Source organism: Dasypus novemcinctus, chromosome 21 (genome assembly GCF_030445035.2).
Source record: "Dasypus novemcinctus isolate mDasNov1 chromosome 21, mDasNov1.1.hap2, whole genome shotgun sequence".
NCBI classification, from domain to species: Eukaryota; Metazoa; Chordata; class Mammalia; order Cingulata; family Dasypodidae; genus Dasypus; species Dasypus novemcinctus.
In genome coordinates, this window is record NC_080693.1 from 54,747,918 (window position 1) to 54,774,005 (window position 26,088).

At 54.0% G+C, this 26,088-nt stretch overlaps 1 protein-coding gene across 1 annotated transcript in view; it reads right to left on the reverse strand.

Annotated features, from left to right (window-relative positions):
- Positions 1–26,088, reverse strand: part of ABCC3 (ATP binding cassette subfamily C member 3) — a 47,136-nt gene extending 21,048 nt beyond the window's left edge. Inside the window, 17 exon segments of the mRNA XM_058284990.1 lie at positions 1,843–2,019; positions 2,088–2,214; positions 2,442–2,508; positions 2,907–2,994; positions 3,430–3,576; positions 3,674–3,877; positions 4,713–4,805; positions 5,277–5,438; positions 5,538–5,715; positions 9,264–9,455; positions 10,529–10,660; positions 11,313–11,374; positions 12,084–12,209; positions 12,980–13,117; positions 13,343–13,468; positions 13,808–13,984; positions 25,885–26,088. Of these exon segments, the coding sequence (XP_058140973.1) occupies positions 1,843–2,019; positions 2,088–2,214; positions 2,442–2,508; positions 2,907–2,994; positions 3,430–3,576; positions 3,674–3,877; positions 4,713–4,805; positions 5,277–5,438; positions 5,538–5,715; positions 9,264–9,455; positions 10,529–10,660; positions 11,313–11,374; positions 12,084–12,209; positions 12,980–13,117; positions 13,343–13,468; positions 13,808–13,984; positions 25,885–26,088 (2,400 nt within the window).

Genomic DNA, 26,088 nt, shown 5'->3' on the forward strand with positions numbered 1-26,088 from the left:
ATTTTGTGTCAGCACCCCTTGGGGCTGACTAATACAGACATGATCAAGTATACCAGTATATGCATTGTGGGGGCACTGGAAGGAGTGAAAGAATGAGGAGCAAAAAGTGAACTACAGGGTAAACTATTATCCATATGTGCAGCAGTGCTCCAAAATGTGTTCGCCAAGTGTGATGAGTGTGCCACAATGAAGCAGGAGGTTGTTGGTGTGGGAGGAGTGAGGTGGGGAGGGTGGGGGTATACAGGAGCCTCTTATTTTTTTTAAATGTAACATTTTTTTTGTGATGTATGTATCTTCAAAAAAATACAATTTACAAAAATGATGGGGGTGGGGAGTGGGGAGTGGGTTATATGGGAACCTCATGTTTTTTTAATGTAACGTTCTATGTGATATATTAACTTTAATTTTAAAAAGTGTTTTAAAAAAAGAATATTTGAAGAAACAATGCCTGAAAACTTCTCAAATTTAATGAAATACCTGAATGTACACTTCCAGAAGCTCAATGAACTTCAAACAGGATAAACTCAAAGAGAACTACACCAAGACACATTATAATCAAACTGTTGAAAGTCAAAGATGAGGAAAGAATCCTGAAAACAGCAAGAGATTTAAAATGCTGAAAGAATCAAATTGCCAATGAAAAATTCTATATCCAGGAAAACTATCCTTCAAAATGAGGGAGAGATTAAGGCATTCTCAGATAAGCAAAAGCTGAGGAAGTTTGTTACCATTAGACCTTCCCTGTAAGAAATGCTAAAGGAAGTTCTTCAGATTGAAAGGAAAAGAAACCTGAGAATAGATTGAAGTGGCATAAAGAAATAAAGATCTCCAGGAATGGTAACTACCTGGGTAAATATAAATGCCAGTACTATTTTGGTTTGTAATTCCACTTTTCACTTCTTACAGGACCTAGGATGTAAAAGCATAAAAAGTAATGATAAATCTATGGTTTTGGGAATACAAGATATGAAGCTGTAATTTGTGACAAGACCAACAAAAAGGTGGGGAACAGAGGGGCGTAGGATCATAGTGTGTGCAGGTTATTGAAGTTAAGTTGGTGTTAAAACAAAGAAGACTGTTTTAGATTTAGGATGTTAAAGAAGGGAGAAGCATAGTGGGTACCTGTTTTTGCTTGTTATTTAAAACTTCCGTGGGGAGACAGAACCCTGGAAAGTCTCCCTCCCTCCCTCCTTTCTTTCCTTCCTTCCTTCACCTTATAGTGCCATGACTTTTATTTTGTTTCAAGATCTTGAAAAGGTGTTAATCCCCTAAAAAAAGGTTTTCTCCAGCATCCCCTCTTGCATCAATTGGCCTGCACTTTCACTGAATGACAACTATAAATTAGCACTCTGTAGTCAGTATTCACCAGCCCCTCTCAGACCTCAGTCTTTTTTTTTTTTAATACATGTATGTATAACATCTTTAAGAAATAGAAATACATCACTGGGTGTAGGTTTCCAGGGCATTCTAGACTCACCAGCCTTGGGTCTCCCTCTCCCCTTACTCTCCAGCTAGCCCAGCTACCTATAGTTTTTCACCTGGGCTCCCATCTTCTTGGGCAGTTTAGCAGTTCCTGCAGACTGCAGTCTTATCTTTAGAATGTTTCACTTCCCTTGTTGCTCCAAGCACAGAAGGTTGCCTGTAGTTTCAACACACCGCTGCTTGTTGATGAAGAGGAAAAGGATAGGATCTGTTTCCCCAGTGCTTAGCAGAGAGCTGGGCAGGATGTTACTTGCATGAGTGAGTGAATGAATCAATGAATGAGTGAATAGATGGATCTGGGCTGGGTTGAAGACTGTAGTTGAATGTGCCACCTCCCCGAGGATGGGGGGGTCCTTGTACCTTCTCTCCAATCGCTGTTTGGTCCCCGCTGGGCAGCACGTCCAAGTCGACCAGCAGGGCACAGGCCTCCAGAGTCCGTTGGTAGCGCTTGGGGTCCAGGGCTTTCCCAAACAGCACGTTTTCCTGAAGAGTGGCATTCTGGATCCATGCCAGCTGGGGCACATAGGCCACGGAGCCCTGGCCACAGAACGGTACTTTGGAGTTCACCCCAGAAATGGCCAAGCCCCATGACCTCCCCCTTTCACCTTCACATACACCTTGCCTTCTAGCTTCTCCATCTCCATCTGCAGGGCAGACACCAGGGAGGACTTCCCACAACCCACAGGCCCCACCACGGCCACCAGTGCCCCACCTGGCACCTGGATGTCTAGACTGGGCACAAGGAGACAAAGAGCACATTCGGAGCAGAGATCAGGATGTGGAGGCAGGTTTTTAGTCCCCAGCCCTCTACCTAGAGACCCAAGCCTCCCCGCTTCCAGACACCGCCCTGGCCAGCCTGGGTTCTTCCTGCAATCCAGGCCAAAGAGTGCGAAGCAGGAGCTGCTGGTGATATGGGAGCCACTTTAGGCAGCTGAGAAGGGAGTGGGAGAAGCTGGTACCTGTGCAGAGTAGGGGGCAGGTCCCGGGCCCAGGTGAAGGTGCCACTGTGTATGGCGATGGCACAGCCTGGAGGACCAAGGTGGAGAGGGGTCAGGGCGCCCAGGGGAGAGGGAAGGAGGCAGGGAGGGGCAAGGGGGAGGACGGGCTGGAAGCCTAGGCAAGAGGGTCCCTGGGGGAGGGGGCAAGGGAGAGGGTGGGGAAGTGGGGGCTGGGGGGGATGGAGGGGCAGGAAGCCCTGGGATAGGGAGGGGGTGTCCCTAGGGAAGAAAGAAGTGAGAGGGGTCCTGGGGGAGGGGAGGAGACCAGAGAGCCCAGGAGAGGGGGAAGGTGGGCCCTGGAGTTAAAGTAGATAGGAAAAGAGGAAGGAGAAAAAGGGTCACAAGAGAAAACTCAGGAAGCTTGGAAAGGAGGATTTTCTGGAATAAGGTTTGGGGCTGGGGCATCCCAGGAGGGGATCTCTGGACCTGGTGAGATGGCCTTTCTTTCCACACACTCGGGGTCAAGTTCATCTTGGCTCAGGAAATGCTGGATCTGTTTTAGAGACACACTGATCTAAAGGAGGGTATGAGTCAGCCCTGGGGACAGCCCTTCTCCTGCCACCACCCCCTCCTATCCCTGGCTGATCCCCAATTTCCTGGGCCAGGCAGGGGTCCTTGTGTGCCCAGGTGCTAGTGCTGCCTACACGCCACCTCTACCCACCGCTGAATTTCCTTGGCTCCAACTCTCTGAAAATAAGGGCCAGGTTCCTAAGAGGAGGCTATCGCCAGAACGCAGGTGTCCAGAGACCCCCAACTGACCTCCTCTAACCCCAAATGACCCCTGACCCTAATGACCTCATTCAAATTTGAACTCTCCAAAGTCCCAAATGGTCCTCCCCTGATTTTGGTAACCTCTATGATTGTCCCTTGACATGACCTTAAGTGGCCCTTGCCTGACCCCAACAACTGACTTACCACCAGGAGAACCCCCAGCCCCACCCGGCGTTACCTGGACCAGGTGGTTGGCTAACTGGGCCAGCAGGCCGAGGGGGACCTTTAAGATGTGGAACAGGGACAGGGACACAAAGACCTTCTCGGCATCCAGCACGTTGCTCCCATTCACAGAGACGTACACCCCAAGGGTGATCAGGGTGACCTGGGCAGAAGGGGGGAGGAGGCCATCAGGGCGGGGCCCCAGCGGCCTGGGCTGGCCCCGCCCGCAGCAGGACCCCAGGCTGGGCGGGGCGCCTCACCAGGAAGGGGGTGCATATCCAGGAGAGGTTGAGGCAGGCATGGAGGTAGGTGATCTTGTGCAGCAGCCGCAGCTCGCCCTGCCGCACGCTCTCCACCTGCTCTGAGAAGCTGGGCTCCCAGGGGTACAGCTTCAGCACCTTGATGCCACCCAGGATCTCACTCATCACCTTGACGCGCAAGTCCTGCAGCTTCATGTGCTCCACCTGCACGGTGGAAAGACTGGCAGTGGCAGAGGAGGTGGCAGCCTCTTCCCCGTGGGGCTCATGCATCCCCCAAGGCTCACCAGCCCTTCTCACTCCTCCTGGGCCATCACCTCTGCCTGGAATGACCCGATAAATGTTTAATTATATAGTATTATGCGTGCTCTGAAGGGGAATAGCAAGATGCTCACTGTGAGAAAATAGTGGGGTCGGGCAGGGAAACAGAGGCTAGGTAATCAGGGTGGGCCCCTTGAGGAAGTGGCCTTTAAGCTGATAGGTGCAGGAAGGGAAGGAGTTAGGCAAGTGGGGATGGGGGTGGGGTACAGAGCAGCCCCAGCAGAGGGAACAGCATGTGTGGCAGCTCAGAGGCATCCAGAGCAGGGTGCATTGGAGGACAGACAGACAGCCAGACTGGCTGAAACTTGACTATACACCAGGGGTGAGGGCTTGAAAGGCGAGCAGGGGCTGGTGGGTGGTCTTAGAGCATTTGTCACTTATTCTATGTGCACTGAGAAGCCAATGAACAATAACTGTTTGCAAATAAAGGACTGAATGCCTGGCTATTGACATTTGGCTTAGGATGGTGGGGAAGACACAGGAGAGACACAGGTTCAAGCCCAGGCTGTGGGCCTTGGTTCTTCAATGGCAAAATGAGGTTATGAACCATTTTGGGGTGGTTGTGAGGCTAGAGTGAGCTTGTAGTCATCTATGCTCATAAGCGTGGACAAAAGAAAATTGGCCCTATTTTCCTGGCCAATGCATGCCCTCCCCCAGGCGCCCACCCCCCCAATAGCACCCACCCCCTTCAATGGCCCCTGCCCCCTCCAACATCTCCCACCTGGAAAGCCTGAATCTTCATGGCTATAGCTGCATTGACTGGAATCATCAAGACCATCACAGCCACTCCAGCCAGGACAGAGGGACCCAGGTGCTGAGGAGGCACAGATGGATAGAGAAGACAGACAGACAGATAAGTGAGGTTGGTAGACAAAACCCATCAGGCAGACAGAGGTCCATTGGCCTGAAATGTAGAACAGGCAGGAAGCAAACAACAGCAGTCAGACAGATAGAGAAAAGCGGACACAGAAAGCAAGCCAGAATGACCCAAGCAGTTGCAGAATTAGTCAGGCCATTAGCTAATGACCACAGATAGGGACAAACAGGCAAACCTAGAAACTCAGACACACAGGAAGGCAAATACAGTCAGACACCGACAGCCAGAGTCACACCCTCCCTGCCTCGAGGTCCCTTTGCTCCTGAGTTCTGCAGGGCAGGCAGCAAGGACTTAGTTGCAGATACCAGCAACCCCGCAGCCCTGCCCCACTAGGGAAGCGCTGTGCCTCTGCTGTCCCTTCAGCAGCAAGGTCAGAGGAAGGGGGCAGAGGCCAGGGCTATGAGTCACCTGCCAGAGGAAGTAGATTGCCAGGATGATCTGCAGGGGTATGGACCACAGCAGGTTGAGGGACTGCATAGTGTCCATGAAGCGCTGGGCATCCACTGACATGAGGTTGACAGTTTCTCCCACAGTGGACACACGCTTGACAGAATTGGTGATGACTAGAGCCTGCAGGTAGACAGCAGAGTGACAGACCAGACCCTTGAGCCTCACCAAGGCTCCCCAGGACCCACCTCCCCACACTCCAGTGCCCCTACTCCAGCTGACCTTCCTGTAGGGGACACTTATGATCCCCATGTGCAGCCGCAGCCCAGTCCCAAAGGCGCAGTGGAAGTGCTGGTGCAGGGTCAGGGTCTGCATCATGGAGCACGTGGACATCAGCCTGGCCACCAGGAAGCCCCACCAGGCAGGAGCCGAGGGGGTTGAAATGAACCTGATCAGGATGCTGCAAAGGGAGGAGAGAGGCATGCCAGGCTGCTCCTCCTGCTGCCCTCCGCTTGCCTGCTCGGTCTCCACTCTGCCCCTGCTACCTCTCAGCCCAACTGCCCAGGACTGCCTGAAACCCATGACCCCCCGCCTTGCTCCCTCTGCCCTTCCTTCTTTCCCTATCCACATAGACCCTGCCGCCTGCCCCTTCCATCCCTCTCTGACCACCAGCATCACTCGCCTGCCTTTCTTCCCTCCTTGAACCTCATGGCAAGAAGAGATGCCACGTGTCCATTGATGTGCCTCAGTCTCCTTACTGATTTTCCTATACCTTCTGGGCTGCGGAGGGCTCTGGAGGCTGCTACATGACCATTCATCCCTCAAGTCCATCCTCTCCAACATCAGCAATTCCTGAGCTGCTGGTGATGCTTCCAGGGATCTAATCCACTTCCCTCGCTTCACCTGTGCCCACTCCCAGCTCTCAGTAGCTGATCTGCCTTTCCACTTACCCACCCATCGAGAGCTCCCTGCCAACCACAAATGCCCCTCAGAACTTGCCCTCTTCCTTTCCTCTAGTCTCACAAGAGGAGGTGTCCTTCGACCTTCCCTGAGTCCTGGTGCTCACTGGCATCGTCAGGAGCATGCTCTATCGAGGCCTCCTTTCTCCCCATCTCCCATATCTTCATCTCTCCTGGCAGCCACGTAACTGCACCCCCTGACATGTCTCTCTTCCTTGTCAGGACAAACCTCCCTTCATCGCATGGCCAAAGCCAAGCCTCCTCTTCGTTTGCAGCAAGTTTCTAGACCTCCATGGCCCCCGTCCCCTCTGTAGTCCCCCTGTCCCAACAGTTCCATGGAGCCTTCCTTGGCCCTATTTTTCTGGCCAACTTTTCTCATGGTGGCCCCACCTTCTCTGGGGAAATGTTCTCTGCGCTCTGGTGCATGTGGTCCCGCTCAGGGTTCTTTTCCCACTTGGGGCCTTCCCTCCCAGTCAGTCTCCCCTGCTCAACCCTTCCCTGTCAGACTTCTTCAGGATGTTTCTGGGGCCCTCTGCCCTCTCCCTTGGCATGAGCTTGCCGAGAGAGTGGAGCCACAGATGTGGGACCCTGGACTTACATGCTGACCTCTGAAAACACCCTCTCCAGCTCACTGGGAAGCCTCCCAGGGAGGCCCACCACCACCTCTGGTTCAACCTGGCCATGACACAACTCTCCAGCTCGCCCCGTGCCACACCTCCCCCCATGAGCTCACCACTACAGACCCATTGTCCTCCAGTTATCCAGGCCAGAACCCAAGGTCCCTTGCCTCCTACCTCCCCCTGACACCCACCTGTCTCCCAAAAAGCCCCCGAGCCCTTATCACATCCTGGCCTGGCCTCTGACCTGACTGGCCAAATTCCCCCTGGCTGCCCTGCCCTGCATCCCTGCTCTTTCAATGGGGAATCCTACCAAAATGCAAACCAGACGTCCTCCTTGGCTCCAAAGGATCTCCTTGGCTTTCAAGAGAAAACCTCGAGCTCTCTCTCTCTAACTTCGATTCCCTGGTCACCCTATTCTCCAGCATTCAGAAATACCTGCAGTTTCTGAGTCAGGCTGCTTCAGGCTTTGTGTGGGCTGACCTTTCCCCTACTTCATTTAATTAACACCTATTGGGAATCCGATTTGGCCCAGTGGATAGGGCGCCCACCTACCACATAGGAGGTCCACGGTTCACACCCAGGGCCTCCTGACCCATATGATGAGCTGGCCCATGTGCAGTGCTGATGTGTGCAAGGAGTGCCCTGCCACGCAGGGGTGTCCCCCATGTACAGGAGCCCCACACACAAGGAGTGCGCCCCGTAAGGAGAGCTGCCCAGCGTGGAAAAAGCACAGCCTGTCCAGGAATGGCGCCACACACATGGAGAGCTGACGCAGCAAGATGACACAACAAAATGAGACACAGAATCCAGGTTCTGCTGACAGGAATACAAGCGGACACAGAAGAACACACAGCGAATGGACACAGAGAGCAGACAGCTGGGGGTGGGGTGGGGAAGGGGAGAGAAATAAATAAAAAATAAATCTTAAAAAAAAATTAACACCTATCTGTCCTTCCAAACTCTTCCTTAACCTCCCCAGCTGGTGAGCTTCCCTGATCCTTCCCAGGCTGGCTTCTTTGTCCCTCCTGGAGTTGTCCATACTCCTGAGTATGTCTTTGTCCATACTGTGTTTTAGTTGATTTACACATTAGTTATCCCCCAAGACTTTAAAACCATGTATAGCATTTTGATATTGTTTATGAATTCCAAAAATAGATATTGGATTATGTTTGCGAACTGGTCTGTTCCTCTGGGCATATTAGATTGGATTGGATTCAGAGCTTTCACTTTTACTTGATTAAATACTGATGAAGACTTTGATTGGGCCAAGCCAGTAGAATGTTGAGTCCCAGCCCCCCTGGTGGGAGGGGACTCACAGAGAAATGACATGGCACAGGGGAAAGTTAGAGTTTTGGATGCTGAAGAACCTGGAAGTAAACACACAGAGAAGCAGATACATGAGGAAAGAGAGAAGGTTACATTAGACACAGCAGAGGCTGGGAAAGAGAGACGAGCCATTCGCCTAATAGTCTATAGCTGACCTTGTGGAGAGACAAGAGCAGCTAAGCCAGAGAGAAACAAGCGCCAGGAGAGAGATGAGACTTATCCCAGCCTACAGTTGATGTTGGAAGAAGCTGGAACCATGGAACCTTAAGGTGAAGAGGAAGCCTGAACCCTTGCAGATGTCAGCAGCCGTCTTGCTCCAACACATGGCAACCGAGTTAGGTGAAGGAAGTAACCTATGCTGTATGGCTTGGTAACTGTGAGCTTCTTCCCCAAATAAATACCCTTTTATAAAAGCCAACAGATTTCTGGTATTTTGCATCAGCATCCCTTTGCCTGACTAGTATACCATATTTTATTAATCTCTATCACTAGCATCTAACACTGTGTCTAGGACCCTGGAGGGCTCAATAAATGTTTATTGAATGAATGAATGAATGAATGAATGAGTGAATGAATGGGCAAGGGGTTGGGGGCCCAGCCGTTGGGTGTACTCCTTTCCACCCCCTGATTTGAGAGCTCCTTTGTATTCAAACTACTCATGTGATGGATGATAGCTGATGGCAGTGGAATGGACTGGGTTCTGTAACTGGAGTTACCCAAAGCCATATTTAACAGCTCTGTGCCCTTCCTTGGACAGGTCACTTCACCTCTCTGAGTTTCCACTTCCTTGTTTGTAAAATGGGATTAGGGACGCTTCCCTATAGCAGCGTTGGGAGGATTTGAAGAGAATGCTTGTTAACGTGTCCACCATGGTGCCTCGCACCTAATATGCATCTGGCAAAATGTCAGTCGACTCTGAATGGGAAAAATGAGGTACAGAGTGTTGATGCGACTTGCCAGGGGTCACACAGAAAGTGGGGATCACCCCTCTGGTTCTGGTCTGGGATTCTCCCCCTGACACGTCCCTCTGGGTTCAGTGCCCACGTCAGCCAGCCAGCCACCCTCCCCAGAGATCACTCCAGCGGGAAAGAGCCTGGCAGGACCTGAGCAGCTGGGGATTGATGAAGGAGAGCAGGTCCTGCATCAGCCTGAAACCGGAGCTGACGAGGAAGCTGGGGCCAAAGGTGGCCAGTAGGGCCCACAAGAAGGAGGGCTTCCGGGGTCTGGGCTGGCCTCCCAGCAGCACCTCTCCCTCACTGGAAACTTCCTTCCCAAATGCCACTGCAGCCTTGTTTCTGGAGGAAGGAGCAGTGGGTAGGAATGAGCATGTGGGCCCCCCGAAACCAAGGGGCCAGGCTGGGCTGGCTAGGAGGGAGAAGTGGGGGTGGGGGTGGGGCAGCTTTCTTGGCTCTCAGAACTGGGAGGGAACAGGAAAAATGACCTTCCAGCTGAGAATTCTCCAGGTGACTGTCCCGAGGCCCTAGAAGGTGTATGAAGGGGGGCAATTCCCAGCCTCTGGCCCACTAGCTGCCCTCCCGGGGCCAGCTCCAGAGAGAATGCTGGGAGGTGGGGGTAGCAGGGGAGGACAGTCAAGATACTGCTGACCAGCCTCACGTCTCTGGCTCCTCCAACAGCCAGTCATCCAGTTAGCTCTGGGCTGAAAGAGCCTTGAACTTCTAGGCCCCGGGCTGAGGGTGGGAGGGAAGGGGATTCAATCCTGGGGTCAAAAGTGGTAGGAAAAGGACTCTGAGCCCCAGCTTTCTTGGATGGAGAGCTGGTCAGAGCCAGGTCCTCAGCCAAAGGCTGCCCATGGGAAGGCCCATTGGCCAGAGGGTCTTCTTGTCCAGCTCCTGCCTCCAGCCTGGAGAAGGCAGGATTGAGAGGAGGGGATGGCCTCAGCCTTCTTCCCCAGCCCCCCTCCCCTCCTGAGGAAAGGGCCTGGAATCTACCCCTGGGGCTGTGCAGGGTGTGGGTAACTGCTTGACCTTCCCCAGCTGGGGGAACTTGGGAGCCTCACTAAGCTCTGTGCCTCAGGGCTCATCTGTGACAGAGCAATCGTAGAACCTACACCGAAAGGTCTGCAGGGTTTCAACGAGTCAGCCTACATGCTAGGACCCTGCCTGAGATGGAGAAAGTGCTCTGAAAGTGTCACCCATTTCCTGCCCTGGGCAGAGCGGGGGAGAACCAGGCCTACGTTTCTCATCTAATGGTCCTGAGACCACCAAGAAATCCCCTCTGCACCTGCTCTTCTCCCAGACCCCAGAATGTGATCATCCCAGGTGGATCCGCCTCAGTTTCTCCACTGGCAGGAGACCCAGGGCCTGTGAAGGAGCTGGGTGGGGGGTATGCTGGCACGGGAGGGGCTCACCGCACTGCCTGCCTCTGCTGCTTCTTCCACGCCTCCAGCAGCCTCTGCACCACCGCCTGGGAGCAGTCCTCCTCCTTCAGGGACCAGAGGTCCTGCTCCTGCAGGGGGCGCTGGTAGCCGAGGATGGCCATCCTGGGTGGGAAGTAGGGTGGGTGGGCAGCCCCATGTAGGGCCAGAGTTCAGCCGCCTGGAGCTGGGGACCAGTGTCCAGGCCCCCAAAGCCCCAAAGCAGCATAGCTGCAGAGTGCTGTGGCCAAGGGAGGGACTCCCTTATTACCACAGCGAGCAGAACTCCCTACCTCTACCCCTTCTCCCCAGGCCCTGGTGACTCAGCCCATGCCAGCTGGGGAACCGGGTGGAGGGCGAGGGACTGTGGCATTGGGCCCTTGCCTTGGGCGCTTCCTCAGTAGAGTGTGGTTATTGAGCTGTCACCCAGGTCACAGACACAATTATCCCGCTCAAGCCGCTCTGAGGGACAGTCATGGAGACGACAGGCTTATCCAAGACTGAAGAGCTCAGGACTAATTACTACCTCCTTCCAGCCCCCAGCGCCCGTCCCCCGCGGCCAGCCAGATACAGGGGCTGGCCTGCAGCCTGGGCTCAGAGCTGGGCCAGGCCTGGCCTCTGTACTCACCCGCCCTCACCTGCCCCATGCCCACTGGGGTGGACGAATGGGGTAGGAGACATCCAGGCCCAACTCATCAGGCCCCTGAACCTCTGGTCTGCTCCTAGTCCTCCCGCTCACCTCCTCCCTCTGGCCAGGCTGGAGGGAAAGCCCACTCACTCCGTGAACCACCAGAAGGACAGGCGGGAGAGGAAGCTGGCACTGGCCTCTGGGCAGGGGCTCTAGAGGGAGAGAGAGCAGGACAGGGGAATCAGGAGTGCCCACCGCCCTCTCAAAGCAAAGAGAGGAGGGCAGGGACCCCACATTCCTCCCTGCTCCAAGCCCCAGTTTGCAGACAGTGGCAAGGACGTCTACTCCCAGTAGCCCCCTCAGAAAGAACTGAAAGGTGGGGGAAGCAGACTTGACCCAGTGGTTAGGGCGTCCGTCTACCACATGGGAGGTCCAAGGTTCAAACCCCGGGCCTCCTTGACCCGTGTGGAGCTGGCCCATGCGCAGTGCTGATGCACGCAAGGAGTGCCCTGCCACACAGGGGTGTCCCCCGCGTAGGGGAGCCCCACACGCAAGGAGTGCACCCATAAGGAGAGCCACCCAGCGTGAAAGAACGTGCAGCCTGCCCAGGAATGGCGCCGCACACACGGAGACCTGACACAACAAGATGATGCAACAAAAAGAGACACAGATTCCCGTGCCACTGACAACAACAGCAGGGGACAAAAGACCACGCAGTGAATGAACACAGAGAACAGAAAACTGGGGTGGGGGGTGGGGAAGGGGAGAAAAATAAATTAAAATAAATTAAAAAAAAAAAAAGAAAGAACTGAAAGGTATGGAGGTGGCTGGTAAGCCCTGGGCTGAGAAGTAAGCTGTGCAGCCAGATGAATGTCACTTAGAGGCAACCCTGCAGCCACCCTGGCCTCCTGGAAAACTCACAGGCTTGGCATTTGCTGTCGAGAAAACCGGCGGCTTCTCCCTGAAGCAGGACAGGGTGAGGGCGAGGAGCAGCAGTGCAAAGTAGATGTAGAAGGTGGTGAAGCGGAAGGGGTCTGAGATTTTACCCTGGGTGGGAGAATGGAAAGGGCGTCAGGAGCCCCAGGGGGCAGCAGGCAGGGCAGGGGGGTCACCCACCCAGAGGATACTGAGAGGTGGGGAAGGTCAGAACGGGGGCCACTGCTCAGCAAGGACTCGCCCTGCTCCTACACTCATCCAACCTGGCGACAGCCTGTCAGGTAGGTGTTCTCATGATACCCATTTTGCAAGTGAGGAAATCGAGGCTCAGAAAGATTAAGCAACTTGCCCAAGATCACATGGGGTTGGGGGGGGAGGAATTGCTCAGAGCTGTGCTCCCCCTGAGATGGAGACGTGGAAGCGCTAGATTGACCCCTGCTGCTCCGTACCCCCCTCCCCCCGCCACCAGGAGTCAATCTTCTCCGGAGTGGATCAAGAGAAAGGCCAGGGAAGAAAGGGCAAGAGTAAGACAGTGAGACTTGTGGGTAAGCCAGGACTATTCAAGCATGCCTGTCGTTCATTACAGAGGCGTGATCTGACCCCCATGGGGGGGCTACAGAGCAGCTTTCACCAGTAGCAGTGTCCGTGCCCTGTTCCCCTGTGGGGCCCTGGTCCCTCCCTCTCCTCTCCCCAGTCCCTTTCTCTGCAGAAAAGCAGTCGGTGAGGAGCAACCCAAAAAGGCTGAGCAGCAGAGGAGGCTCTGGGAGGCAGGGTGTGGTGGAGGGGAGGGACCTGGGATCCAGCAGTGACGTTGCTCCTTGAGGTCACTCCCCAAGATGGGGCTGCAGCTCTCAGGGCCCCCACTTCCCCGGCCCACTCACCTGTGCCACGACTAAAAGAATCTTGGAGCGGAAGGGGACGATGGCGCAGACCACACACAGGAACCAGAAGACGACGAGGACCCCTGAGGACTGCACCCCCCGCAGCCGCTCGAGCTGGATCAGCAGGGCGGCCAGCAGCTGCGCAGGGAGGGCAGGGGAGGCCCGGCCAGGGCACACCCATCGGGCTCTGCCTGCACTCCTCTCCACCCCACGTGGCCAGATGTTTCTGGGATGACCCCCATCCTCTTCCCACTCCCAAGATCTCCAGCCCTTCTCCTTGAAGCCAGTCAGGTCCCTCAACCATAGTCCTACAACCCAACTGGAGACCCTGTCCCAACCCAGCTCTCCGGGCCCCACACTGACCATGGTGACCCCCAGGACCAGGGGGGTGACAAAGAAGATGGGTGCAGGGGCCGAGCCCTCGGCCAGGCCAAGGAAGGAGTAGAAGAGGTCAGCCCAGGAGACACACCACAGCAGGACACCCAGGGCCTATGGACAGGACACATGTTGGAACCACCCCAGCTGGGGAGGTGCCTTTTCTAGAAGCCACCAGACTGTCTCAGCCTGGCCCTGTGGGCTGGGAGGTGCACCGCCTGAAGTCTCGAGGGTGTGGGGAGAACACTGCTGGAGAACTTGCTTGAAGCAGGGAAGAATCCTTGTTGGCTACAGATCCAGCTGGCAGCCTGCCTTGGCCCAAAGCTGCAGGGCAGGTGAGGCTGGGAGCCCTGGGAAACCAGTCCAGCCACTGAGGGTGGTGAGTGAGGGGCTTATTGAAAGGAGAAGACCCCAGGCCCCACCCCACCCACAGGAGAGCCCTGAGCCCCTAACCGTTTTGAGCCTGCAGAGGTGAGTGAGGACGATGTAACCACATTGGTGGCGCTGCAGGTAGAGCAGGTAGCAGGGCAGCATGGCCCACAGGTAGATGCAGGGCGTCCAGGCCAGTAGGGAGTTCTGGAAGCAGTGGGTGAGGTCCGGGTTGTCAGTATACACTGACAGGTTGGAGTCCTGGGGGAGAGAGAGCGAATCAGGACTGTGCAGCCCCCTGGAGAATGGGGCTGACCCCCGAGGGAGGTGGCTGGGCCAGAGAGACACTCTCTCCACCATGGGGCCGGGTTGATGTGTGAGGATGAGAGAGCATAAGTGTGCAAGCGAGAGGGCGCTGTCCCAAGTGTGAGCTCTTCTAGGGGGCCATGCTTTCCACGGTGTGATGGTTAGGCTATTGTATCAACTCGGCCAGGTAATTGTGCCCGGTTGTTTGGACAAGCAAGCACTGGGTTAACTGTAATACGAGGGCATTTATGGACTTTAGTCACCACTGATGTTACTGCAGTGGTAAATCATAGATAGCTGGTTATAATTACACCAATCAGGGAGATTGCCATCAGCAATGAGTGACGCTTAACCTCATCAGTTGAATCCCTTAAAATAGGAAGTGATTTCAGCATTGAGAGAGAATTTCCCAGCTCATCTTTGGACAGCCAACATCTCCCAGAACTTGTCAAGAATCTTCACTGGAGCTCCTGGTTGCAGCCTGCCTGCGGAACCTGGACTTGTGCATCCCCACGGCTGCGTGAGAGACTCTGATAAACCTCTTACTGTCAACAGATATCCCTTGTTGATTCTGTTTCCCTAGAGAACCCTGACTAATACACATGGGTAGCTCTGTTTCCTTATTCCTCACAGTCTCTCTCTAATTGAAGCATAATTTAAGAACAATAAACTGCACCCATTTAAAGCTTACAGTTTGATGAATTTTGACAGTTGCAAACACCTGCGAAACCACTGTCAGAACATTGCTGCCACCCCAAAAGTTCTCTTGTACCCCTTGGCAGTCCACCCCTCCCACCACCTGTGGCCCAGGCAACCTCTGATCTGCTTTCTGCACTCTAGGTCCCCACTCTGTCTTTTAAAATATATATACTTTTTATTTTATTAAAGTAACATATGCACATGGTTTAAGAGTCTCCTTTCTCTTTCATCCTCCCGCAGGTAAGAAGTAGGGAAGCCATCCTCAGCCCCTCTTACCTACTGGGTGGCCATGAGACCCAAAGCAGCGAGGGAGTATGGAGAGGTCTTTGTAAGTTATAAGGGAAGCCCAGTACAGAGCTAAGGGGTTGATTCAGGGTTGAAACAGGGACCATCTGGGTTTGCATGGGATGTTTTTTTTTTTAAAGTTTAATTTAATTTTTAAAAATTTATAAAATTTCCCATTTTAACCACTTTCAAGTACACAATTCAGTGATCTTAATGATGTTCACAATTTGTGTTATCATCACCACCATCAATTATCCTGGCAGTAACTCCCCTTCTCATTCTTCCCCACCGCCCTAGCAACCTGTAATCATGTCTCTATAAATTTGCATGTTCTAATTTAGTTCATAAAAGTGAAATCATACAATATCTACTTGCATCTGGCTTATTTCACTCAACGTGACATCTTCAAAGTTCATCCACGTTGTGGCATGTATCAGAACTTCATTCCTTTTTTAGGGCTAAATAATATTCCACTGTATGAACCCTTTGCCTATTTCTAAATTGGGTTGTTTGTCTTTTTGTTGTTGACTTGTGGGACTGTCCTCTTTTTTTGCACTGATATTCCCACATCCCAGGAAGACACTTGGCTACAGACAAAAGGGGCTGGGTGGTCACTCTGGTAGCTGGCGAGAACCCCTCTTGTCTCTGACTCTAACTACCTCAAAGAACTTTTTTGGAAAGAGGTGGAGGGGAGTAAATTCATTAATAAACACTTACTTTACTGAGATAATTGTCTCCAATGACCTACCAAAGCATTAGATGTTCTTTATAGAAAACTCAGAAAATATAGACAAGTAACCCGGAAAACCCCCACAATCCCATCCACCTACAGACAACAGCTGCTAAAACCTGAGGAGAAACCACCTACCTTCTAATTGCCAGTCTGCAACATTACCATTTTTATTTTTATCTGTTATACACACACATAATTTAAGTCAAACCAGAGGAAAAAAAAGAAAAAACGGTGCCCTGTCTCACTCATGATGCCTAGTTCCATATTCCAGATGTAAAACTTGCAAATGTGGTCACTTTTTTCTGGCATCTACTTCCAGATTTTTAAACAATATGCTTTTAATATTATTAGTTGATTTACCAATATTTAATAATAACTATTTTCTTCCTGCCTTGGAAGGGGCTACTGTAGATCTCTTAGCCCCTCTCTCCCTTGTCCTCCCTCATCCTCCTTCACCCTCCCAATTTAGAAATATCACAGCTATTGGGAAATATTCAGAGTTTACACTTTTATGACTGTAAATATTGTTCACTGCAAAGTTCACAACAATTTTGTTTTTGCTACAGTTCATTGCTTCAAATTTTTTTTGTTTAGTGTTCTACATACTTATCACTAATTCTTCCCCAACTATCCCACAGAACTAGAAAACCTTTTTTGTTAATAGATTTATTTTTTATATAATTCACGTCATACAGTTCACCCATTTAGAGTCCAATTTAATGGTTTTTAGTATTTTCACAGATATGTGCAACCATTATCAGAGTCAGTCTTAGCACATTTTCATCACCTCAAAAATAAACCCTGTAACCTTTAGTTATCACGCTCAGCCCTCCCTCACTCCCCACAGCCCCAAGCAACCACCAGTCGACCTTGCCTCAATAGATTTGTCTCTTCTGAACAGTTAACATAAGTGGAATCATATAATATGTGATCTTTTGTCATCTTCTTTCACTTTGCATGATGCTTTCATGCTTCATCCATGTTTTAATATGTGTCAGTGCTTCATTTTTTATTGCCAAATAATATTCCACTGTATGTATATACAACATTTTGTTTATCCATTCATCAGTTGATTGACATTTGGGTTGTTTCCATTTTTTGGCTGCTTTGAATGATGCTACTGTAAACATTTGTGTGCAAGGTTTTGCATTGACATATGTTTTCATTTCTTTTAGGTATTACCTAGGAGAATTGCTGGATTATATGGTACTTCTTCTATCTTTAACCATTTGAGGAACTGCCAGGCTATTTTCCTAAGTGTTTTACAATCCCACCAGCAGTGTATGAGAGTTCTGGTTTCTCCAAAACCTCTCTTTATACTAGTTTCTATCTGGTCAAATGCATCAGATAATTAATCAGTTGCATCTTTTCCCCTGAACCCTCTGCTCTCTACTCTAACCCAGATTTCTTTCTCGGTCTGCTAAATACCCAGCAAATTCCAAGTTTTCTCTCTAGCCTGCCACTCTCCAAATCCCCGACACTATGTCCACGGCCCACTGGACATCCACACTCCCCACCCCTCACACGGGCCTAGGACTGCTCAGTGCCCTCCCTCGCGTCTCTCCTGCTTTCCTCCAGCCACCTGGCCTTGCTATTCTTCCTGAACGCAGCAGGCAGGCTCTGCCTTTGCTGGGCCCTCGACTGGGAACACCCCTCCCTCAGACACCCTGGAACCTTCCTTAACGCGGCACTTCCTCGCCAAAGCCTCCCCTGACCGTCCTGTTGACCCTGCCACCCGCCCCGACCTCCAGCACTCCCAGTGCCCCTCTACCCTGCTCCACGTTTTCTCCTCTCTAGAGCACTCACCACCTTCTAACATGCTGGGTAATTCACCAGTTTATATGCTTTCTCACGTTTCTTCCTACTGACATAGAAGCTCCTGGAAGGAAAGGACCTTTATTTTAGTTTCTGATGAATCCCAAGTACTTAGAACAGTATCAGGCATATAGTAGATGCTCAGCAAAAAATGTGCTCAAATAAGTTAAATTCAATATTTGTTGAATGAACGGAAAAAAAGATAATCTTATACCCACTGTCAAAACCTTCAGTGGCTCCTTATTGCCTATAAGACAAGGTCCAAACAGCTTTCTCTGGCACCCAAGACCCCCAGCTGACTTCTGCCTCACTACCTACACATGTGCTCGTGTTTCCCCCTCTTAAGAAGGTGTTTCATGGACGGGGAGCGGTTTCCACCCCTGTCTCCCTTTTCTCAGCCTGCTTTACTCCTTAACTGCTTCTGAGTTTCCTGCCATCAGCCCTCAGCTCTCCAGTGCCCCTGCCCACGGCTGCGAGGGGACGTCCTCAAATGCGACTTTGTGCCCCTGGCCTCGTGCCCGTAACCCTTCAGTGGCTCCTGCTGTTCATAGAACCAGGGCCCAGCCCCGGAGCTGGCCCTCAGGGCCCCTCCGCAGGCTCCTCCTCCCACTCCTCCCCATGGCTCCCTTGCCCTCTAGCCAAACTCGCTGCACCCTGCATCTGCCCTGAGACCCCCACTCCTCCAGCTTTGCTCAGCCTCGACCCTCTGCCTGATGGACCCTTCCCTCTTTTGCCCAATGGTCAAAATCCTAACACCTCTGAGAGGAGGGGAGCTACCTTAGGACCCACCTCCTCCAGCTTGAACACCCGTCCACCTCCGAAGCCAGCACCCACCCAGAGCCCCACCTCTCTGGAGCATCGCTCTCCCCCTCGGCGATGCCGCGGCGAGGACCGCTGGCAGCCGGGCGCTGGACCGGGCAGACCAGGGCCGCGCTGCGTGACGCCCTCCCCTCCCTCACACAAGCCCAGGGCGCAGAGGTTGTACCACATCCATATTCCATCTCAGGGCCCTGCGTTTCATAGTCGCTCGAATGACATGAGCTAAAGACCCACAGACTTTCGCTGCGCTCCCGAGGTGCCCGCACAGAGCCGGAGGCACCACAGGCTGGTCGGTGCCCTGGCTAGGAAGGGGTGCAGACATGGCTCATCTCACCCCAGCCTACTCCCCCCCCCCCCGCCTTTAAAACATTTTTATTCAAATATAATCTACTGAGAGACAAGTGCCCAAATCAAGTTGCACCTCAGTGAGTTTTCACACACTGCCTCACCTGTGGAGCCAGCACCCCGGTCGAGAAGCCAAACATTGCTAAGGTCCACAAGCGCCTCTTGGCCCCCCAGTCACCACCCACTGCAAGCAGCACGCTCTCCCGACTCCTAATGGCATGGGCTCTTTTTGGAACTTCCTATAAGTGAACCCCACAGTAACTACTCTTTTGTGCCAGCGACCTTCATGTGATGCTTATGAGAGTCTTCCCTGAGGTTGCGTGTGCGTGAAAAGCCCTCGTTTCCGTGTGCTGCTCTGCTGTGGGAATGGATCGGGGTACAGGTGTCCGTTCTACTGCGTGTGGGCAGCCCCCGCTGCTGGCAAGCCCGGCAGCCCCACCGACCCCGTCCGGGTAGTCTGTCCCAGGCTGCCCCGGCTCTCCCAGGCTTCAGGCAGTCCACTCCCACCCCTCCAAGCCCACCACGAGCCTCGCCGCCTAAAGGAAAACACTCTGTCTAGGTTTTTCCTTGCTTTATCCAATGTGGCCTTGAAAGGCCAGTTAAGTGACTATTACCTAAGGGTGATAAATGTCCTTTATGCCTGTTGGGACATTTTATCATGGCACTTACATGGTCATTATCTGGTTGTTGTCTCAGAACAACTTCCAGAGGTAGATAAGAAGAGTATTGTTGGACCTGTTTCATGAAGTAGAAAGCTGGGTCCTTTCACTTCCAGGCAGGTTCCAGGCCACCTGGTGACATGGAGCTGGACTGGTGCCCAGGCCTGGAAAGCCCCCTGGGCCTGGCCCTCGAGTAGGAACGTGAGCCCTTGGAGGCAGACACTGCCCACTCCCCTCACCACTTGCTCTGACCCCCCCCACCTTGGTGGTCCTCAAACCCACGGAGCCTGTGCCTGCCTCAGGCAGCAGTGCTCTCCCAGTATCCACCTGCCTCAGCCCTCGGGCCTGCGGGTCTTTGCTCAGACCTCACCTTTTCATGGAGACCTATCCCAAACGTTCTAATTAAAATTGTAAGTTACCCCCGGTTGACCTGTTGGGCATCGAATCATGCCCCCCACAAAAGACGTGTTCAAATCTTAATCCACATTCCTGTGGGCATGAGCCCATTTGTAAATAGGACCTTTGGAGATGCTGTTATTAGTTAATATGGACTCGTGTGAATAGGATCTTTGGAGTTCCTATTTAGATAGGGCCAAATTGAATCAAGGTGTGCCTTAAGCTATATGACTGGAACCCTCATAAGCAAAAGAAATTTGGATGCCGCAAGTCAGAAGAACCAGAAGTCAGAAGAAGCCAGAAATCAATGGAAATCTGAGTTACAGACACAAGGAGAGAGAGATGGCCCTACCACAGAGGGTGACTGGAAGGCTACAGCCCTGGGCTAATAGCTTGACGACTCTTAACCTCCAGAACTGTGAGACAACACATTCCTGTTTTTTAAGTCAATCCACTGTATGGTATTCGTCATAGCAGCCTTGGTAACCCAAGACACCTCCCACTCTGTCCCTGTACCCCATCCCTCTTATCTTATTCTATTTTCCCATAATCCTTCCTTATTACATTCTTTCATACTATATCATGGGCTTATTTATAATGTTCCTTATTTTTCTGCCCTCTCCCAAAGCATGAAGGTTTGTCAGTTCTGTTTGCCATGGTATCCACCCCTGCTGAGAAGTGGCACCTGACACCTCTTTGTTGAACGAACCAATCAATCAAAGAACAAATGCATGAGTGAATGAGTGAAGGGTGCCCTCCCAAGCCCCCAGCCTCTGCAGGCCACGGTCCTTGGCACCCAAGGGGACCTCTGACCCCAAGGAATTTAAGTGTAATATGCACGAGGGCAGGGTCAGGGGAGGACCTGTCTTGGACTCCACGACACCCAGCATAACCCGCTGGGCAGGATGATGCCCCCTTCTCAAAGCTCCCCTCCCACCCCTGAACCGCACTAGCTGGGAGGTGGGAGCCCACAGCCCCCTCCCCTGCAATTGCCCACACAGTTTCCACAGCAACAGCAGCTCCCTTAATAATGCGATTAAACAACTGGATGGGGCTGATAAGGCGGGTGGTCCGGCGTCCAGAGTGGACTGCGCAGTGATGCCCTCTCACGGGCACTGAGGCTGCCATCCCTGCAGGCCTGAGCAGGTGGCAGGCAGGTGGCGTGGAGGCCCACAGGGTGCCAGCTCTGCCCGGCCCTTCCAGGGCTTCCCAGCCCCCTGGCCCTGGGCCTGTGGACAAGCCCCGTCATGAAAAGAGCAGTTAAGTCCTTAATCCTGTGCAGTGGCGGCAACTCTGAGGGCACAGGCTGTCAGCGGGAAGGTGAATGACCAGCAAGATCGCTTATCTCAGCAGAAATGGAGGTGCGGAGAGGGCAAGGGTCTTCTCCCCATTTACCTGCATATGCACCCACCGACCTCTGGAGGAATCTGGGGACAATAACCAGCTGCTGGGTCAGTTCCTGCCTCCTGCACCTCCCGGAAGGCACAGGCCAGCCAACAGCTTTGGGTAACAGTGTGTCAGGCTTGTCATCCAGCATTCAGCCCAGCTGAGACCTCCCGCTGGAAAGGAACCCATCCGGGTTCACACTGGCTGAAGCCGGGATTCGAACCCGGGCAGGCTGGCTCCCAGCCCCCCGTCATGGCCATCCACACGCGCCAACTTGACTCTCACCCTGGGGATAGGACACATGTGTCCAGATCACCTGAAACATTAAAAATCCTCTTTCAGCCATCATCATAGCCTCTTCTTTTTTGCAATTCTCACAGATTTGAGGGGAAGGGGTTACCAGCACCCAGGTAACAGACGGGATCTGGGAGCCACTGGACTAGGAACCTGACTATCCAGGTAGAAGGAGAAATTCAGTCTGAGAAGCCCCATTCCCACCCCTTCAGCACCACCCCAGGGACCTAGCTCCAGGTGGAGGCGGGGGGAAGGCCCGGCCACCCCAGCAGAGGCACAGGCGGGCCTCAGTCCCCCAGGAGGAGGGGCGGCCCGGTCCAGGAGTGCAGCCCCTGCCGCCAGACGTGGTGAATTTGCCATTTCCCACTCTGGGGCCAGCAGACGGCAGGCCTGGCACAGTTCCCTCCCAGATGCCGCTTCCCTGACTCGCTTCCTTCCTGAAGGCCCTGGCCCTCGAGACCCAGGCCTGGGACCATGGGGAATGGCAGGACTGGGGAGAAGCCGACCTGAGGCCACAGGGGCCTAAACCCTCCAGCCAGGGGCCAGGAGCTCTGAGGCCAGCCACGCAGTGCCCGCTTCTCCTGCCCCCAGCTGAGCTGGCAGGAGGGGATTCCAGGGGCCCTGGCTGGCGGGAGGACTGGCTGCCTCAGGGGGGTGGCGCTAGCTCCCACCTCCCACCGACCTGCCCTCCTCAGAGGCCCTGCCTCTGCCAGCTTCCCCACAGCTTTCCACGTCAACATCGTCCTTTGGGAGTGAAAATACCTTGAAACCGGAGCCTCGTCCGGGCCGCTGCCGTTCTGGTGACCACCCACTCACTCTGGGCTAGGAGGAAAGCTGGGCGATCCTGCTCCGGGAATCGCTGAGGTCTGGAGGGCCCTCATCATGGCCTTAGCCCCCACACTGGAGGGTCGTCCTCCCGGACCTGTCACTGGGCAACTCTAGACCTGAAGGGGTTCCCAGAGCCCGCCGAGGCCCAGCTGGACCCCAGACGGGCTGAGTGACTTCCCGAGGTCACAGCTAGTGAGTGACAGAATCGGGTCTAGCAAGGAGCCTCCGAGGGACCCTGCCTTGTCCTTCCCAAGGGAGCTGGGCTCACAGCCCCCTCCCCTCCGTGTCACCCACACACTTTTCACAGCAACAACGGCTTCCTTCATGATGCGACTAAACAGCCAGATGGGGCTGCGAAGGCAGGGGGTCCGGCATCCAGAATGAATCCCATAGGGAATGTCCCTGTCCTGGGGTGGGTAAATGGTCAAGGGTACAGCGCAAGTGCCTTCCCCACACAGGCCTGACTCGTGAGAGACCCGTGGGCCTCTGCCCAGAGGTGCCGCTAGGTAAACCCGAGATCTGGAGTGGGGAGAGAGCCAGGAAAAGAGGAGCCTGGACGTCGCAGAGGAGGAACTAGACAATCTCCCAGCTGCTACACCTCCTCTCCCCAGTTGTCACAGAATCTCAGAGCTGGTGCCCACCTCCTTACCTGGTTTAAATACTCTCTCCAGCATCACCATCAGTGGGTCACTAGCCATATACTTGCACATACCCAATGACAGGAAACACACTGCTTCTCAGGTGGTCAGTGCCATCTTTGGACAGCTGACGGCAAGGACCTTGGAATTTCTGAGCTGACTGCAGCCTCCCAGGAGCTCCCTGGAGCCTAAGATCAAGCACTCCCTTTGCTACCTGGTGCTGCCCAGCCTCTAGCCCTCAGAGCAGAGAGTAATCCTCCAGGCAGGGGGCTGGGCAGGAAGGGGCTGCCCGCAACCTGGAAAAGTAAAGGGATACCTCTACCTCCACCTTCTTGGTTCTAAAGGGATCTCTGAGCCCCGGGCAGTTTGTTGACACAGTTCACCATTTGGAATTTATTTCCAGAATACCCCAAGGCACTCAAAGATGTTGGCAACCTCCCTCAAAGTAGGTAAAGGAGGGAGAGAGGGAGGAGAGAGAGGGGGAGGGAGGAAGAGAGAGGGAGTGGGAGGGAGAGATGGGGGGATTGAAATTCAAAGAACATGATATGTCACTCGCCTGGTACGTGTGTGTGGGGGGTGTACACATGTTCAGGGGGGGTCACTGGTCTCCCCAGGTCCCCCCTGCTCAGGGTTAGCTGTGGCCAAGGCAGACGGAGTCAGCCAGAATCAGGTCACTGCTTCCCAGTGAACAGCGCGCCTGACCCAACTGCCCTGCCAGCCCCTTTTTCCCAGCTTTTGCAGTCCTAACATCCGCCTCTACCCCATTTCTCTTTTTCCTCCCTCCTCTTCCAGGAATATCAGGACCTATTTGGGCCCTCAAAATCATTTCACTTTCCCTATCTCCTTAGCTCCCCACAAGAATCTTAACGAGGTGGGTAGGAGGTGGGTGATGTCCCCGTTTGCCAGGTGAGCAGCAGAGGCTGGGAGGGTAGGCTAGTGAAAGGCTCGGGAGAAGCGGCCTCTCCACCCTCCCCTCCCCACACCTACCCCTCTATCCCTTGCCTCTTCACTCCTGGCTCAGGCACTTCCTCTGCTGCCCTTAACCACTTCCCACAGGCTGAGTCACCTGTACACCCCTAAGGGATGAGAGTCAAGGGCAGGAGTACATGAATAATATCCAGAGCAAATGGCATGTAAAGTAGCACACAACCCAGGTTGTCTGGGTACCTGAGCCACAGTGCAGGCCCCAGCCTCTCTGCCTCAGACCTTCCCTTCTCTCATTTCTGCAAATCCCCGGAGGACAAGGTCCACCCTTGCAGCAGGGATCCTTCCCACCAGCCACCAACCACCCTGCATGCAGCCTGGAACAACCTGGAGCCAAGAGGGTAGTGTGGATGATGGAGGGTATTTGGAGAATGAGGTGAGGAAGGGGGGTAGTCACTTGCAGAGACCCCACATCCACGTGTCATGGACTTCAATGAAGGGGTTCACCCAGGGACCTAATGCAGATGAGCTGACTCCCACTGCCCTCAGGTCCGTAGAGGCGGCCCAGCTCCTGAGCAGCAAAGAGAAGTCCAGAGTCCAGAGGGCCAAGGGAGCATGGTCAAGCATCAGCAAAGACGCAACCGTGTCCTGAGAATCCTGTTTTCCAGTCCACCGCTCCACAACTGATTGACATGTGACCTTGGCAATGCCATCCCCTCCCTGGGCTTCAGTTTTCCCAGATGTACAATGAAGGATTGCGCTAACTGCTCCAAGCCCGCAAGCTCTGATGCTCTTGGATCCCACAATTACATGAAAGGAAACAGGACAGAGCCAAAGGATCTCGGAGTTTGGGATGAGACGGGCGCCTGAGTCCCCAGCTCCCCAGCGTCCTCGAAGCCCGTCTCTACAGCACTGCGCAAGGGGTTAAGCGTCCTCCTGGGAAGAGGGGGTCCTTGCATTTGAGGGTTAGGCACAGCCGCCCCTTGATTTTCAAGCCCTCTGCCTGGCCACTCCAGATACCATGGCCGTGCCACAGCCACATCGGCTACCTCCTCAGACAGATTCAAATGGCAGTGAAAAGGAGTAGAGGGACGAAGGTGGTGCTGGGCAGCTGTAATAAGTGACCAGAGGGAACTTCTGTGGGGCTGGGCAAGACAGACAGTGGCGAAGAAGTTACACATCATGGATTAACACTTGAGTGACCTAAAGAACAGAGAGTCCAAGGCCTTTTTTTTTTTTCATAGGCTCTCCATTGCCCCAAGATTCAAAAACACCCGTGTAATGCTGGGACTCTGCTGGGTGGCCGGGGCCAGCAGCCTGAGAAAGGGATTTAGCGTGAGAGTCAAAAAGCCCACTTCACCCCAGCTCCGCCTTCATCCAGCTGCCTTCACCTGACTCTGAGCAAGACCTCTCCTCTCCGCGCTTCCCTTTCCGCATCTATTAAAGGAGAGGGTTGGACGGGGCAATCCTGACACCCCTGTACCTAGAGGGGCTTGTCCCCAGAGTGGGGTCTGCCTGTCCCTTCTGAGGCCAGGGCAGTCAGTCGTCTGCCCTCAGACCTGCAACCAGGTTGAGCAGGGGTTCTGGATAACCTGGGGATTCCCAGCAGACAAGCCAGGTGGAAAATGGCCCTAGTTTGTGGGGCAGGTGCCTAAGGGGCCACCAGAACATCGCTAATGGGGAAACGCCCCTTCTTCAACCCGGAAGATTCCGGCGGGCAGAGATGAGAAGTGGGGGCTTCTCGTGCCTCGTTTTCCCTGGCTCCTCCACGCGGCGAGGGAGGACAGGTCAGGACCGGTTCCGGGCGCCTCGGTGGGACCCGGCCCTGGGCAGCGCTGCCAGGCCCTCTCCGGCGACCCGTCGCCCCCTCCCTGGCGTCCCCGCCGCCTGCGGGGGAAGGGGAGCGGCGCTCAGTGAGGGGCGAGCCCTCCGTCCAGGGGCACTTCCCAGTCCTTGCCGAACCAGGGCGGGAACCAGGCGGTCCCCAGCTGACCACAGCCCCCCGCCACGCGGCCCCTGATCCCCTCGCCTTACCCAGAACTTGGAGCCGAGCTCCCCGGAGCCGCACAGGACGTCCACGGGGCCGAGGTGCGGAGGGTGGGGCGGGAGCGCCTGGAAGCCGCCGCCGCCCCGCCCCCGCGGCCTCCTGTCCCGGGCCTCCGGTGGCGGCCGCTGGCGACAGCGCCTCCAAGACCCCGCGGCGCCCGGAGGGACTTTGGGGTGGCAATGAGGTGCCAT